General features: G+C 45.8%; 1 protein-coding gene across 1 annotated transcript; it reads left to right on the top strand.

The window, feature by feature from the left end:
- Positions 1-242: 242 nt before the first annotated feature.
- Positions 243-1897, top strand: LOC112924755 (lysine-rich nucleolar protein 1-like). The gene is given in 3 exon segments (XM_026005203.2): positions 243-292; positions 295-805; positions 808-1897. Coding segments are annotated over 3 exon segments (1326 nt in total). The 5' UTR covers positions 243-262; the 3' UTR covers positions 1593-1897.
- The last annotated feature ends 14283 nt before the right edge of the window (positions 1898-16180 follow it).

The raw sequence follows: 16180 nt of genomic DNA, 5'->3' as shown, positions 1-16180 counted from the left end.
TGTATACACACATATCTGTATCTATATATGCTTAATCTCCTTCTTTGCTCAAAATGCACAGTATATGGTGAGGCCTGGGGAAGTCCGAGTCAGCAGATCTCATAGACTGAACCCTAGGCCAGATGTAATGGATAAATGTTAATAAAGAGAAATGTGAAGTGCAAAAAAAATACACAATACATTTTGTATCACTTAACAGTATATCCTTAAAAAGTATTCCATTGAGCTTTCACATGGAGGCGGGGAAGATTGGCCTACGGAAATGATCACCAAAACCCACAAAGGAGACCTGGCCTTGGGCTCCCAGAGAAAAAGAAGAAAAAGAAGAAGGTGGTCAAAGAACCAGAGACTCAATACTCAGTTTTAAACAGTCATACTTATTTCAGTGAGATCTGTTCCACAAGAGCCACATCCCCTTCAAAGAGTGTGGTCCTAGAGCAGGCATCTGAGATGCCTCTAGTGAAGAAAAAGAAGAAAAAGAAGGGCCCCAGCACCCTCTGTGAGGAGTGCCTAGAACCTGAGACTGTGTTACGTGCTGGACGGACAGGGAAGTTGTCTAGCTCCAGGAAGCAGGCTCTTGGTTCATCTGAGTTTCAAGGTGGGGAGAAGAAAAAGAAGAGAAAGTCCTTACGGCCTCTGGCCATGCCCCCTGCCTCAAGAGTAAAGACCTCCCCAGACCCCAAAGAGGACGAGGAGGTGACCAGAGTTGGCAAGAAACCCAAAAAGCACAAGAAGGAGAAAAAGACCCAGGAGGCTACAGCCTCCTCAGCCAAGGACCCTTGGTTCTGTGAGTCTGGGGGTGCTCTATATACACTTGTTCAGTGGGGAAGGATGGCGAGGAGCAGACAACCTCAGGGCAGAAACAAAAGCAGGGGAGCCCCAGAGAATGCAATGTGAAGATGAAGAAGAAAAAGAAAATCCACCAGAAGGGAGATACTTCCCTAGGGCACCTTGAGTGCTCTAAGTCTGTAGAGAGAAGCCCTAGGAAAGGAAGTAAAAAGCCAGTCAAAATTGAGGCTCCAGAATATATCCCAATAGGACATAACCCCAAACCCCCTGCCAAGAAGAAAATGAAGTCCAAGAAAAAGACAGAGCAGCCAGGGATTGAGGAACCAGCTCTGAAGAGGAATAAAAAGAAGGGGAAAGAGAGCAGAGTAGTGGGAGAATCTTGGGAAGAGGAGCCTGACACAGACTTAGAGGTGGTGTTGGAAAAGAAAGGCAACATGGATGAGGCGCACATAGACCAGGTGAGGCGAAAGGCCTTGCAAGAAGAGATCGATCGTGAGTCAGGCAAAACAGAAGTTTCTGAACCAAAGAAGTGGACAGGAACTCAGTTTGGCCAGTGGGATACTGCTGGTTTTGAAAACGAGGAACAGAAATTGAAATTTCTCAAACTTATGGGTGGCTTTAAAAATGTGTCCCCTTCATTCAGCCGCCCCTCTAACACATTTGGAAGGCCCAAACAGCAGGACTATGACCGGGCCATGAGCTGGAAGTACAAGCGTGGTGCTGGCCTCAGCTTCTCCTCTGCTCCAGACAAAATCTTTTATATTGACCGGAATGCTTCCAAGTCCATCAAGTTTGAAGATTAAAGTCTACTGTCTAGTCCTTCAAAACAGCCAAAATTGCTTTTATTATTCAGTTATGCAGTTGGAAGCCATCTGACAACTGTCTCAAATCACACCTCTGCAGAGATTAAGGAAAACTATGCCCATGTGCTTGGATGAACTGGGGTCAGGGAGCTCATGTTTCAGAAGCCAAGAGGACATATGAGTGGCTGACACCTCCTGTTTTCTGTATTAAGATTCCATCCCTGTTTGAAGACATCAGCATATATAAATAATAGCTGAATTTGCTGAGTGCTTAGTATGTGCCAGGTACGTACTACTGTGTTTCCCTTGCATTAATGTAGTTAGTAATTATGAAATAGGTGCCTTTATCCCCATCTTACTGATGAGGAAACTGAGGTTCAGGGATAAAGTAATAAAATTGCCTGGGTTCACTCAAAAAAAAAAAAAAGTATTCCCTTGCGGGTATGCAGATGGCTTTCACTCCTTTTCACACATGCATGGTTTTCATTTTTTTAGATATAGCATATTTTATTCAACAAGACTTCTCAGCATGGACATTTTGGCTGTTTCAATATTTTGCTGTTGGAAACAATGCCGTTGTCATATGGTCCTATGCCGATTGTGGTTTTGGAGGTTTTTCGTCTTGTTCTGTTTTTCATTTTTGTCTTTGCTTTTTTTATCCTTTGAGGTATAGTTTTGGGCTTATTCCTAACAGTACAGTTGCTGGATCAAAAGGTAAATGCATTTGTGGTTTGGTTAAATAGTGTCAAATCTTCCCCTTGGCTGCTGCCCTGCTTTGCATTCCCAACAGCCATGTGTGAGAGCAATTGTTGTACACATGTCACCAACAAAGGGTGTTGGGAAAATCTGAGAGTGTTTGCCCATCTGAGAGGTGAGAAATGAGATTTTAGTATAGTTTTATTTTACATTCATAGTATTTTGAATGAATTCCAATGCTTTAAGAGCTGCTTTTATTCACTGTCCCCCCCCCCCCTTTTTTAATGTCAGTTTTAAGAGCTGTTTTACATTAAGTAGATTAACCTATTTGAGCTACTGGCCGCAAATATTCTTTCAATTTTATTTGTATATTGACTTAGCTTATGGTGCTTTTTGCCCATATAGGAGTTTTTTTATTAGCACTTGTGCATTACTTTATCAATTTCTTGTTGATTCTGAATTGGGTTTTTTTTTTTTTTTTTTTTAGGGGGTAGAAGGGTAGAGGGAGAATCTTAAGCAGGCTTCAAAGCCAGCGTGGAGCCAAAGGTGGACTCAATCTCATGACCCCGAGATCCTGTCCTGAGCGGAAATTAAGAGTAGGATACTTAATCACCCAAGCCACCCAGGAGCCCTCTGAATCAGAATTTGGTTTTAAAGATTTTATTTACTTATTCATGGGAGACACAGAGAGAAAGGCAGAGACATAGGCAGAGGGAGAAGCAGGCTCCTTGCAGGGAGCCTGGTGTGGGACTCGATCCCAGGATCCTGGGATCAGGCCCTGAACCAAAAAGGTAGATGCTCAACCACTGAGCCACCCAGGCATCCCTGAATCAGAATTTCTGGAGCATGCTTATGAAAGCCTTCTCCACACACAGGTTACAATGGAATTACACAGATTTTCTTCTAGTTCTTAAATAGTTTCAGTGTCAATATTCATATCTCTGGTCAACGTGTAGTTTATTCTTACGTAATGTATAAGATACAGACACCACTTCATTGGGGTTGAGGCAGGGTTGCTCACCACCCATCCAGAGTGGAAAGAAGTCATGTTTCCCTCCCAATCACTGCAAATACACTCTTTACTATGCCCCCTCCCTTGCTCCCACATCTGCTGTGACTCCCTACTGTCTGCAGAGACATATTATTTGGGCTTCATTATGAGCTAACACAGAACTCCTAGGATCCTGCTGAATCAGTCCACACACTGTCACACACCCTTAAAGCACGCCTGCCTTCCCTCCACTGTCCCTGTCTTCCAGAATTCCACTTACCCAGACCTCTCTCCATGGTCTTCAGAGATCAATTTACTCCTTCTCCGCCTCCTTCCTGCTTCAATAGCCTGGATTCAACTCTTTTCCTCCTCTAAACCCTCCTAGAATAAGTTTCTATAAAACAAAGTTTAATGTGGTCTTCAAATCCTATATGAATTTTCCTCCTCAGATCACAGGCCAAGCAACATTCCCTTGGGTCTCCTCCTGATAGTGTCCCAGGAACGTCTTGGCTTCCTGAGTCAATCTTCAGGGTTGGTGGCTGTGGGATTCTAACCACCAGTCAGTGGCTGGTGCCTGGGTGGGAAGAAGCTTCCAAGAGATGGATGCGGCCAGGGAGGGAAGGAACCTTCTGGAGAGGCAGGCAGGACCAGCCACTGAGGCCTCCAGGAGAGGCGCAGTGTCAGGAATGCAAGGATTCAACCCCCCTGAGAGTGAGGAGCAAGGAGGAAGATTGCAAGGACGAGAGGGGAGAGTGAAGAAGGGATTGCCTCGCACTTTCCCTTTCCCTGGAATCCATCTGTTGGTTTGCAACCCTCCCCCACGCTTGCGAGATGAAATCTGAACTTGGCCCCTGTACTCAGAGGGTAGGAAGAGGCTGAAGGAAGCAACAGGCCATTCCAGGTGGGTAGGCAGCAATTTTAATAGTAACAAAGGGAACTTACCTACGAGCGTTGCCTTGGGTGGCAGAAAGATGAAGGATCTCCGTACTCACCCTCCAAATCTTAGAAGCTTGTAGGAGGCCCTAATTGGGCTCAGCCACATATACTGTGTTTTCAACACCACATCACCCTTTGGAAGCTATGTCCTTGGAGCAGCCCCTGGGGACAGGAAAGGCAAGCAGAACCCACATTCCAAGGACAAGGGAAGCGGTGGGGTGCCTCTGAGTGCAGGTCAGGCTCACAGGTCAGTCAGCATTGGCATCTTTTTGATCAAATCCCCCAACACTGTCCTGCCTCCACTCTTGAAATTCCACTTCTCCAACCTCAGCCCGCATACCCCTCCCCCCAGGAGGCCACCCGGTAAGTTGTATGGTTGGCGCTCTGTTACCATACCCTGACCCAGTGGAACAACCGCTCTGGTCCCTGCGATCTTGTCCCTGCTGACAGGCAGTCGCTGGTGGCGTTCCTCATGCAGGAGAGGCAATGCCATCAGGGCAACTCTGACTGGCCAGTGTCTTTTTAAATTTTGGGTTTCCGTGCCTCTCATACACCTTGAAGGTCGTTCTGTAGACCCTGAAGAATTTTCTAAGTCTGTAGAAGAGCCCAGGAGCCTGAGGACTGCTCTCATAGGCTAGGGGGCCAAGCATGGAGACTCTAGCCCAGTCAAGTCATCCTAGCTAGTACCTTGAGGTTCTTTTTTTTTTCTTTAAGATTTTATTTATTTATTCGTGACAGACACGCAGAAAGAGAAAAAGAGAGAGAGAGGGAGAGAGGCAGGGACACAGGCAGAGGGAGAAGCAGGCTCCATGCAGGGAGCCCGTGGGACTTGATCCCCGGTCTCCAGGATCACACACCCAGGGCTGCAGGTGGCGCTAAACCGCTGAGCCACCCGCGCTGCCCCCTTGAGGTTCTTTATACATTCTGATACCAGCCCTTGGTTGGATATATGTTTGGCAAATATTTTTTCTCTGTCTGTATTTTGTCCGTTCTTCCTCTCTTAAGGATCTTTCACGGAGCATAAGGTTTTCATTTGCTGACTTCTAGTTTATCCAGTTCTTTCTATGGACCACGGTTTTGATGCCAATCTCAAATCTCTGGCCTGGGATCCTAACCTCTTCTTTTAGAATTTTCCCCTCTAAAGCATGTTCTGGTTTTATGTTTTACATGGAAGCATGTGATCCATTTTGAGTTCGTGTTTGTATGAGATGTGAGGTGTGGGTGTTTAGGTAAGAGGTTTCTATTTCCTGGCTCGCCTGCGTGTTTTGCCTGTGGATGCCCAACTTGCCTTTGATGGAGAGGCCATCTCTCCCTGGAATGGCTTTTGCACATTTGCCAAAAATCAGTTGGGCTTGGGCATGTTTTGGGGTTCCTCTGTTCTGTTCCATTAATCAACATGTCTCTCCCCCTGCCGACATCACATAGTCTCTATCAGCTCCATAATAAGTGCTACATTAGGGGCAACTCTATTCTTGGTCTTCCAGATTTCTATAGTCCTAGTTTCTTTGCCTGTTTGTATACATTTTTTTTAAAGATAAATGTTTACTTTTTTAAAACAGCAAAGGAAGTTCTACAACTTGCTTTTTCCCCCTATTTAACTGTTCATTGTGAACATTTATCTCATTGAAAAAGAAACTCACAAATTTATAGTACTACATTGTATGGATATACTGGGATTTATTTAACCTCGCCCCTCTGAATGAATGTCTATTGTTTCCCTCATTTTTTGTTTTACTGAAAGTAATGCTGAAATTAATATTCCTATCACACATGTATCGGCACAAATGTTCCCATACCTATTTTTAGATCCCACACTCTTGAAGTAGAGGCTACATGGAGGTAAGGTTGGACTTCTGAGGAGGAGCCAACCGCTAGCTGATACCTCTGGGGCTGGCAGGAAGAGGACTGCTCTGAGCTGGGACCCAGACCTCTGGAGGAAGATCCTGAGGAGAGGGAGAACAATAAACTTACTACAAGAAAACATAGGAATGTATCTTCTCTATGTTGTGGCATTTAAGAATTTGGTGTAAGAGTGCTTTCTTAAATGGGACCCCCAAAATGCCATAACCATAAAATAAAAGATCGTTAGGGGCATCTAGCTGGTCCAGTCTGTAGAGCATCTGACTCTTGGTTTCGGGGTCATGAGTTCAAGCCCTATATTGGGTGTAGCGATGAAAGTAAAAAAAAAAAAAATAGAGAGAGAGAAAAGACTCTTTAAAAAAAAAAACAAAAGATTGTTAAATTGGACTTCATCAAGATTAAGAATTTTGGGTAAAAAACAATAGCCACGGACTGAAAGGATGTATTTGCAATACATTACTCCAATAGAGGAGAGCTGATACAAATGAATTTTTTGAAAGAGATAGCCCTTATAAAGGCATTCAAAAGTTTAAATAGGCCCTTCAAAATTTTATTTATTTGAGAGAGAGAGAGAGAGAGAGAGAGAGCAGGAGTGAGAGGAGGGAAAGAGGGAGAAGAAAAGTGGACTCCTCACTGAATGGGAGCCAAAATGAGGCTTAATCCTGGAGCTCCAGGTTCATGACCTGAACTGAAGGCAGGAGCTTACCCGACTGAGCCACCCAGGTGCCCCTGAATAGGCCCTTCAAAAAAGATTTCCAAATGGCTAAGAAACCTTGGAAAGCTGGTTCTACATCATTACTATTGAGGACATACAAATGAAAATGTGTATGTCATACACAGCACACCCATCTGGATGGCTAAAATTAAAAAGGATAACTCAAAAGTTTACAAGACTAGTAAGACAAGTATTGCTGTTGGGAATGTAAATTAGTTCAGCAACTTTGGAAGATGGCTTGGAAGTATCTGTAAGTCTAAGCACACATAGCACCTCCTATGTATGACACAGCCCAACAGAAATTATTGCTTATGTCCACTGAAAGAAGTGCAAGTAATTAAAAGCTAGAAAAGGCAGACACGAAGCAATGGCACATCAATAATAGAGTAGATATGTATGGTTTGATATATTCAAACAACAGTAGTGCCAAGCAATGAACAAATGAGCTATTGCTACATGCAGTAATATGGACGAATTTCATAAACCTGACCTTGAGTGACAAGCTGGAAATAGAAAAGTACCTAAGGGATGTTTAGAGCAAGAGCATCACTGTTCTTGCTCCTGTTTGTTTCCTGCCTTTCCATTCATTGGCACTCCAGCAAATAACCTTGGTGGAAACAGACATCATTGCCCCTTAGCTAATTTTAAAGGAAACGCTTTTGCTTTGTAATTTGTCCATTTAAAGAGAAGCAGCAGGAGAGCCTGGGTGGCTCACTCGGTTGATCTGGTTCAGCTCAGGTGGTGATCTCAGGGTCCCAGGATGGAGCCACTTTAATCTGTGTGCTCCCACTTCTCTCCCTCCCTCTCTGGCCACTCCCCCCACCCCCCATGGCCCCCATCCCCCTCCTGCTTGTGCTTGCATACACACGTGCCTGCTTGCTCTCTCTCAAATAAATGAATAAAATACTTAAAAAAAAAAAAGAAACACAAATGACTTTCTTCGTATGGGTCGGTCTATTCCTACTTATTCTGGAGTCTTAAAGTTTTAAAGATGTATTATAACTATCTCACAGTACATTTGAGATGACAGTTTTAGTTCTGCATGTTCAGTGCTGATAGATGTTGAGTTGTTGCCTGCAGGGAATGAAGAAGCCATGCTCCTGGTGGCATTGTCAACTGTAGTAACTAGTGTAGACAAGCTTTGATCACTTGCCTTCCAAACATCATTCTCTCTGAACACCACATATCTTTTTGTGAATGCAGAATTTAGTAAATAATGCAATATAAAGGAAAAAGAATAAGCTTAAAATTCGTGATCTCAGTAAGATATCCATTCTGTATTGTTATTTATACTGTTCAATCTGAATCCATTGGATCTTTCATATATTAATTTTGAGTGATTTGTTGCTATTTTTCCACTCTGGTTTGAATAACTTAGCCATGTCCTTGGATATCTCATTGTTCAGAAATACCAGAAAGTCTGAAGCCTGGTAAAAATAAGACTTGGTGTGTTCATTAAAGATGTGTGGACCTGCTGCAGGTCCTGGAGTGACGTTAATTAACCAAATGCACAAGAACCAAAGAGGCCAGAAACCTTGAAGTTTCTTTCCTGTCCCCAGAGCAAGCACACAGTCTAATGACTAACGTTTTGCTGCCCTCTGCTGGTTCCAGTTGGAGGTCCCTGCGCAGATCTATTCCAAGGAAACAGCTTTAGAGTCAAATTTTTACTAAAGTTTCCCTACACATAAAACCAGCAAAAATAAAGTAAATAAAAATATGAAAACCTTGACATATATGGACTTAATCAAATATTCCAAATCAGCAAGTCTTCTGATCCCATAGGAGATTTCAGGTCCACATTGTTTTGCTCTTTATGCCATTTGATCAAAATTGTGCAACATTTTACCCAGAATATACAATTCTCAGCTAATAGTGTCTCATTTTGTGAAAGTAGCTTCCCCAGACCATTGCCTGAATGGATTGCCTCAGATGCAAGCCCTAATAGAGTAACTCTTTTCAAAGGCAGAAAACATGCAACACGGGACATATCCAAAACTAAATCAAGCTGACAAAGTTGTAATATTCCAAATGCTTTTTATATGATCTTGTCCATATAGGCACTGAGATTTTCACCACTGGAACCAGAGGACTTCCACCTGGTTCAGGCAAAAATATATGCACAGGGGGACATGATCAAGAATACACAAATAGAAACACACACACACAGGATGACAGAGAAGCTGCTGGACCAGATAGCCCAAACTCTTCCAGAACTCATGCATGGCCCAAACACAGTTACCGGTTTCCATCTGAACAATCAAAGCAGCATTGGCTCTGAGTTTCTTTCTCTTTTTCTCTTTTCTGCGTCCCCCCCGCCCCCGGGGCAGGATGTTCTCCTACACTGGACATTTCTCCATAGGGTGGGGGCGTATGTAAGCAGATGTGCTAGTCACAGTGCCCGGGACCCACAGCCAGCCTTCATTCTCCAGGTACCACCAAAACAGCGCATGGAGATAACAGACGGTTGTACAGCAAATGGATACAGAGCTGCTGAGAGATGCCCAGGCCAATAACCCAAACCCTGATTTTTTGTTTAAGTGTAAATTCCATTAAAAATTTTTTAATTATTATTGAGAAAGAGAGAGAGAGACAGCAGGAGAGAGGGAGAAGCAAGCTCTCCGCTGAGCACGGAGCCCGATGTGGGACTTGATCCTAGGATCCCGGGAACATGATCTGAGCAGATGCCTAACCGACTGAGCCACCCAGGCGCCCCTAAATGCACACACCTTGCCCTTGTCGATAAGAGTATGCCCAGCTCTTTTCTGGTTCATCTCCCCAAAGCCCATGAGTCTAGACATAGGAGTTATCATCCTTGAGCCATTTCAGCCAAAAGTCAATTAAAGTCTTCTAGGAGATTCCAAGGGTGTCGGGAGGGGATTATTACTGACAAGTTCGCTCTATCTAACTCAAGAATAAAGTTTAACAAGCAGTAATCAAAATGTTCCTTAAGTCAGATGTCCTGCCAGTTCAATTTTTAAAATAATTATGCATTTCAATGAAAATACAGACTATAGAAGCCTTAATTCATAATCTATGCGCATGTTTCTTCCTCCTACGAGGCTTGAAGTATATGCTCTACTTTTTCTGTAGTCATCCACTCTGCTCCCACATGTGCACACCCCACTCCAGATAATAACCACAAACAAGATTTCAATGTATCCACACTTCTGCTTTATTTTCTATGTATCTACACCCGCCTGGAGGGCCCCTCATCCAGCTCTGGAAAAGGGTCCTGCCCAGGGCCCTGGGCACACCAGCCCACTCTGCTCTCATGGGTCCATTCCAGGAGAGATTCCTGCTGAAATGTGACCAGTACTTGCTGGAGCGAGGACACATAGTTTGGAGCAGGTAGTGACTTAGAGGGGGCCTCTGTGGTGCCAACTGTGGCTTTAAAGAGGAGACAAGCCAATACCGGGAGGGGTTGAAACAGATCCAGGATCGAGAAGAGTGTTGGAGAAAAAGTCAGGACGTGCTTTAATGCATTCTTGACTCTTCTGACTGCCTGTTTGTCTGTCCTGTGCCTCTGTCTGTCTGCCTCTACATCTGCCTGATGGGCTGTCTCTCTTGCTCTCTATTTATCTACCTTTTTATTTTTATGTCTGTCTGTCAACCTGTCGCTTAATTAGTTTCTGTTTGTCTCTCTGACTGCCTGACATTTTGTCTGCATATCTGTCAATATGTCACTCTGTCTCTGAGTTTCTATGTCTCTCTGTCTGCCTTTCTGATAATTTCTCTATTTGTCTGTCTGTCTACCTACCTGTCTGTAGACGTGTCTTTCTGTCTGTATCATTGTCTGTCTATCCACTTATTTATCTTTGTAAATCTATTCATCTGTATGTCAATCTTTCCATCTGTCTCTTTTTGTATATTTGTCTCCCTGCTGTCCATTTGTCATTCTCTCAGCCCGTCTCTTTACCTGTCCTATTGTCATTCTATCTGCCTATCTGTTTGACTATCTGTCCATCTGCCCATCCACCTATTTTTCACTTTTTGTCTCTCCATCTTTCCATCTGTATTTCTGACCATGACTTTATCTGCCCACCTACCAGTCTGTTCAGCTGTGTATCTGACCTTCTTCCCTTAAGTCTACTGCTGTCTACCCACCTAGCTCTATGACTCCACTCTGTCTTTCCATCTGTCCATCTCTCTTTTTCTGTATGTCTATTTGACTTTTTATCTGTCATTCTGCCTCTGTACCCATATATCTATATTTCTGCCATCTTGCTCTTCTCAGTAGATACATAGTTCATCCATCCATAGTGGATAGATGATGGATGGATGATGGATGGATGATACATAGATGATGGCTAGACAGACATATGTCTCTTTGAATGGCTATGCATCTATTTTCTCTGACTATATGTACATGTGAATGTTGGTATGTCTACCAATTTTTCTGTGTGTCTGTCTCTATAGTTGTCTGTTTACATGTACCTCTCTATTCATTTTCCTGTCTATGTATTTTCCAGCTGTATTTCTATCTGTTACTGTGTCTGTTTTATATCCATTATATCTATGTCATTCAGGCCACCTGTTACTTTATCTGACTTATCTCTGTGTCTGTCTGGTTTTCTTTCTATCTATCTATCTATCTATCTATCTATCATCTATCTATCATCTATCATCTATCTATCTATCTGTCTCTCTGTCTCTATTTTGTTTTCTCTGTATATCTCTGTGTATACATAGGTATGAAATCTGTTTGTGTTTTTGTTTCTGAGTATCTGTTTTATGTATAAATGTGTATCAGTCTCTCCTAGTGTCTCTGTTTGCCACTTTAACATGTTTGTGAGGAGCTGTGTGTTGTGATGTGTCTACTTGAGACACCATGTTTAAGGGAGTTGGTGTGTGTGTGAGAGACAGAGAGAGATAGAGCTGAGTCGCTAGTGTGAGTGTGGCAAACTCTTCCCTGACACGGATGTGGCACTGTGTTCAGGGATGCACGCGAGAGACTGTGCTTAGCAAGAGTGAGTGTGTGAGATGCTGCGTGCAGAGGTATATGGGCGAACACCTAACCTGGATGCATTGACTGCGGGTGATGCTACCTTTAAAAATCCTTCCTTTTGGGATCCCTGGGTGGCTCAGCAGTTTAGCACCTGCCTTCAGCCCAGGGCATGACCCTAGAGTCCCAGGATCGAGTCCTACGTCGGGCTCCCTGCATGGAGCCTGCTTCTCCCTCTGCCTATGTCTCTGCCTCTCTCTCTCTCTCTCTCTCTCTCTGTGACTATCATAAATAAATTAAATTAAAAAAAATTTTATTTTGTTATCTATTCATGAGAAACACAGAGAGAGGGAGAGAGAAAGAGAGAGGCAGAGACATAGGCAGAGGGAGAAGCAGGCTCCATGCCAGGAACCTGACATGGGACTCGATCCCGGGTCTCCAGGATCACGCCCCGGGCCAAAGGCAGGCGCTAAACCGCTGTGCCACCCAGGGATCCCCAAAATAAAATCTTAAAAAAAAAGCCTTCCTTTTGAAACCTCAAGCCTGTGGAGGTCTCTGAGCATTTTGATCCAATGCCCCCATTTATAGATGGACCATGGAGGCTGGACCAAGCCCTGAGCTGAAGTGATAGGAATCTCCTCTCCCTTCATGCTCACATCCGGGTCCCTTGAGGGTGGGAAGGTGGGGTCGCCGTGCCCCCCACAGGGATGGTGTGGCCGCAGGAGGAGGAGGGCTGAGGCTGAGGATGCCCTACCCCTGCCTGGACAATCTCTGTATGGGATCTAGCTGGTCTGCCAGAATGCATATGTGCCCCATGTACTTATTAGTAATCATGCCTCCTTCTATTAGCAAAAATGTTCTGGCTTGGACAATAAATTAAAGGTCACCTTTGACCTTCAGTCACTTTGAAAGTGTGCTGGGGGACTCTAGGCTGGAGCGGAGCCCCTGCTCCTTGGCTGCTCCTCTCGGAAGTCCAGATGCCCTGGAGGGTCCTTGTCTGTTCAAAGCTACTGGGGCTCATTTTGCTCCGGCAGCACCACCTCTCTTGACTTTGGGGTGCGACACAGATGGCATCATCCTGGTGACTTACTGTGCAGCAGAAGCCCTGGTCATCCTCAGCACCTCCCTCCCACCCACCACATTGTGCTGCAGGATCCATGTCTCTGCTGTCTCGTGGTCATTTGATCCCCTCCACATGCCAGTGAGTCCCCAGTCTCAACCTTTAGACCTGATCTCTTCTCCGAAATCTGACACATTGATGTCTCTGTGCACAAGTTTTGTGAGCAACTGCTTTTTCTTCCCTTTATTTATTTATTTTTTTTAGTAAGGTGTAATTGCTGTACATTTATGCTTCATTGTGTGGAGTCCTGCGAGTCTTGACAAATTGCACACATCTGTGACCATCATTGCAATCAAGATATATGGCATTTTCGTCACCTCTCAAAATCCCCTCCCATCCCTTTGTAGCCCTGCCTCCTTAACCCTCCCCGCACTGCCTCCAACCCCCCCTCGCCCCCTGGCCCCAAGGCACTGGCAACCACTGGCGTTCCCCATCCCTAGTAGTATGGGCTTTTCCAGAATGCCACATGAATAGAATGCTTCTGAGTCTGGCTTCTGTCACTCAGCATGCCTTTGGATGCATCATGTCACACCAGGGATCAACAGCTGTACCTTCTTATTGCTCAAGAGGATTCCATCATGGGGACAGGCCACAGTCTGCTCACTCTGTCTTATGGGTGAGAGACACTTGGGTGTCTTCCTGGTTTTGGCAATTACAAACAAAGCTCTTATAAACATCCACTGATAGGTTTTTGTGTGAAAATGAGTTTTCATTTCTCCTGAGCAGCATGCAGAAGAGGAATGGCTGGATCTTACACTAAGTGTATGTTTAACTATATAAGAAACTGCCAAACTGCCTTCCAAAGTGGCTGTGCCATTTGTTGACAATGTAAAGTGTCCAGGGATGCCCTCCCTCTGGCCGAGGTCTGCTCCTCCCACAGCTCCAACCTGTCCACCTGGTGGCTCACATGAACATCAACCGGGTCAGCTGGATACCTCAGTGTCCCCACGGGCCCCCTCAGCCCAACTGCCATGAAGTCTCCTACGCCTGGCCCGAGTCCCGTCCTCTCTTTTCTGCCACCAACATTACCTCTCTTGCTACTTCCTACATGGCAGCTGGAGTCCTCTTCTTAAGAAGACTCCCATTTCACAGGCCTTTCTTGCTCCCACCACACCCAGCAGACCCCACCCCAGCTGATCCCTCCTCTGTTCAAACTCTGTCCTTGGCTCTAACTGGTCCAGACACCCTTGCCTCCCTCCTGCTCCCCTGGCCCATGAAGCACCATGCCCAAGGTCGAGCCCACTGGGGATGCTCATCCCCAGATAATGGCCACGACAGAGAGAGCCCATTCTTCCGTGGCTCCTCTGTGCATGCTGCTGGTTCTTATTCATTACATCTCCACGCTACTTTGTGATTATCAACCCCATTTTACAGAGGAGAAAACTGAGGCACAAAGAAATAAGCTTGCTGGGCTGGGGGCACAGAATTAGAGAGAGGTGAAGACAGGTTCATGCCCAGAGTTGGACTTTATTTTTTTTTAAGATTTTATTTATTTATTCATGATAGACACAGAAAGAGAGGCAGAGACACAGGCAGAGGGAGAAGCAGGCTCCATGCTAGGAGCCCGATGTGGGACTCGATCGCAGGACTCCAGGATCACGCCCTGGGCCAAAGGCAGGCGCTAAACTGCTGAGCCACCCAGGGATCCCAAGAGTTTGACTTTAGAGCCCGTTCATGCTCTCTGGGCAATTTCAGGGCCAGTGTGAAGGTCATCTCTCCAAGGGTCATCCCAACTGCACTTCTTGGCCACCCATTTGGTTTGCAGCATCCTTGGCATTTATTGCTTTCTAGGCCAGACACGGATGCACTCATCTGCTGAATAAACAAAAGCCACACTTCATTGTGCCTGCCTCTAAGTGGGTCCTGGGGAGAGGTCACAGCCACCTGAACTTTCCCAGGGCTCCACTGGGGGTCTCTGGCTGGGCAGATGGAGGGACAGAGGTAGCAAAAGGTTCAAGAAATGACCAAAGCCCACTCCACCCTCTATGAATGGAACTCTATGAGCTGGGACTTCATGGTTATTTGTGGTACTTGTCTTGGAACTGGGAGCCAGGGGACCCTCCCTGGGAGGAGCTGGGCTCACTGACTCCCCTCCACCAAACAAGGCTGTTTAGCAGAGTTCACTAATGCACCCTTCATCACCTGCCCATCTGGCCACAGCAGCTGAGCTCAGCTGTTCTTCCAAGGGAATGGGGCAAGTGGGGCTGGTTCTGAGGGGCCAGGGTAAGGGTGGAGGCACCTGTTTGTGCTGAGTGACTTCCGGGAGGGTCAGAGCCCGTGGAAAGCAGCCTGTCAGAGACACTGAATGTCATGTGTTCCTTGCCTCACACCCACCTTAGTGAGGGGCTCATCACACACCATTACCCCCCCAACTCACCCCTCTGACCACCAGCTACTTTCTTCCACAGCCAGCACAGCCCACCCCATCCCCCAGGCTCCCCTCTTCTCTCTGCCCCTCTGGCTCTGCCTCCAGGGTGACTGTTGTCGGCAGCAGCCAGCTACAAGGGCAAGAAAATGGGGCCTTGGGCAAGTCATTCACCTCCAAACTTCAACTGTGAAACTTGCTCTCTGCTGAGTAGGACACATGGACACAGGACCTCCCCTTGCCAGATCCCTCTTCCCTATCCAAGACCTGCCTGTCCTCTGAACCCAAAACCAGCCCCCTGATCCAACAGGAAAGTCAGCACTCCCCATACTCGGTCACTGGCCCACCTGCTCCTGTAGGCAACCACTGTCCTGATGTCTAGCACCATCGATTAATGCCTCTTGTAGAATTTCATATGGACTAACTTAAACAACATGTGCCCTTTTGTGTCTGGATCCTTTCATTCGACATTAGGACTGCGAGATTTGTCCCCATTGTTCCATGTATCAGGAGGCTGGCCACTCTTGTTCATGGCCATGTGATATTCCATACACGGTTACATGTGTGTATGTACTTCGTGTGTGCATGGATTTGTGTGCATTTTGGTGTGTGTGCACATGTGCTATGTGTGGTTGTGTATGTGTGTGTGTGTGTCTGTATCTGTGGGTCTGCATGTTGGTATGAGGCTGCATCACCTTTCAAACATTTTCTAACTAGTCAGTGGGTGCACAAAACAACCTTTTGGTACTTGTAGAAGCAACCCCCACCCTGTGCCCCCCATCCCTGCCATCCCATATGGCATGTTCCACGTGTGCTGTGGATCTCACCCCGTCAAGCCCACAGGCAGCTCCTCCCTGGAGCCCAGAGGCCGTGAGGAGAGGTGAAAGGCCTCGGAGATTGTGTGCTTGTATCAGTTGTGAATGGCACCACTGGGTTTGTGTCGTATACCACCTGTGCAACTGC

Source organism: Vulpes vulpes, chromosome 12 (assembly GCF_048418805.1).
Source record: "Vulpes vulpes isolate BD-2025 chromosome 12, VulVul3, whole genome shotgun sequence".
In the NCBI taxonomy this organism is placed as follows: Eukaryota; Metazoa; Chordata; class Mammalia; order Carnivora; family Canidae; genus Vulpes; species Vulpes vulpes.
Note: the sequence above shows the minus strand (reverse complement) of the source record. Positions and strands in the feature narration are given on the sequence as shown.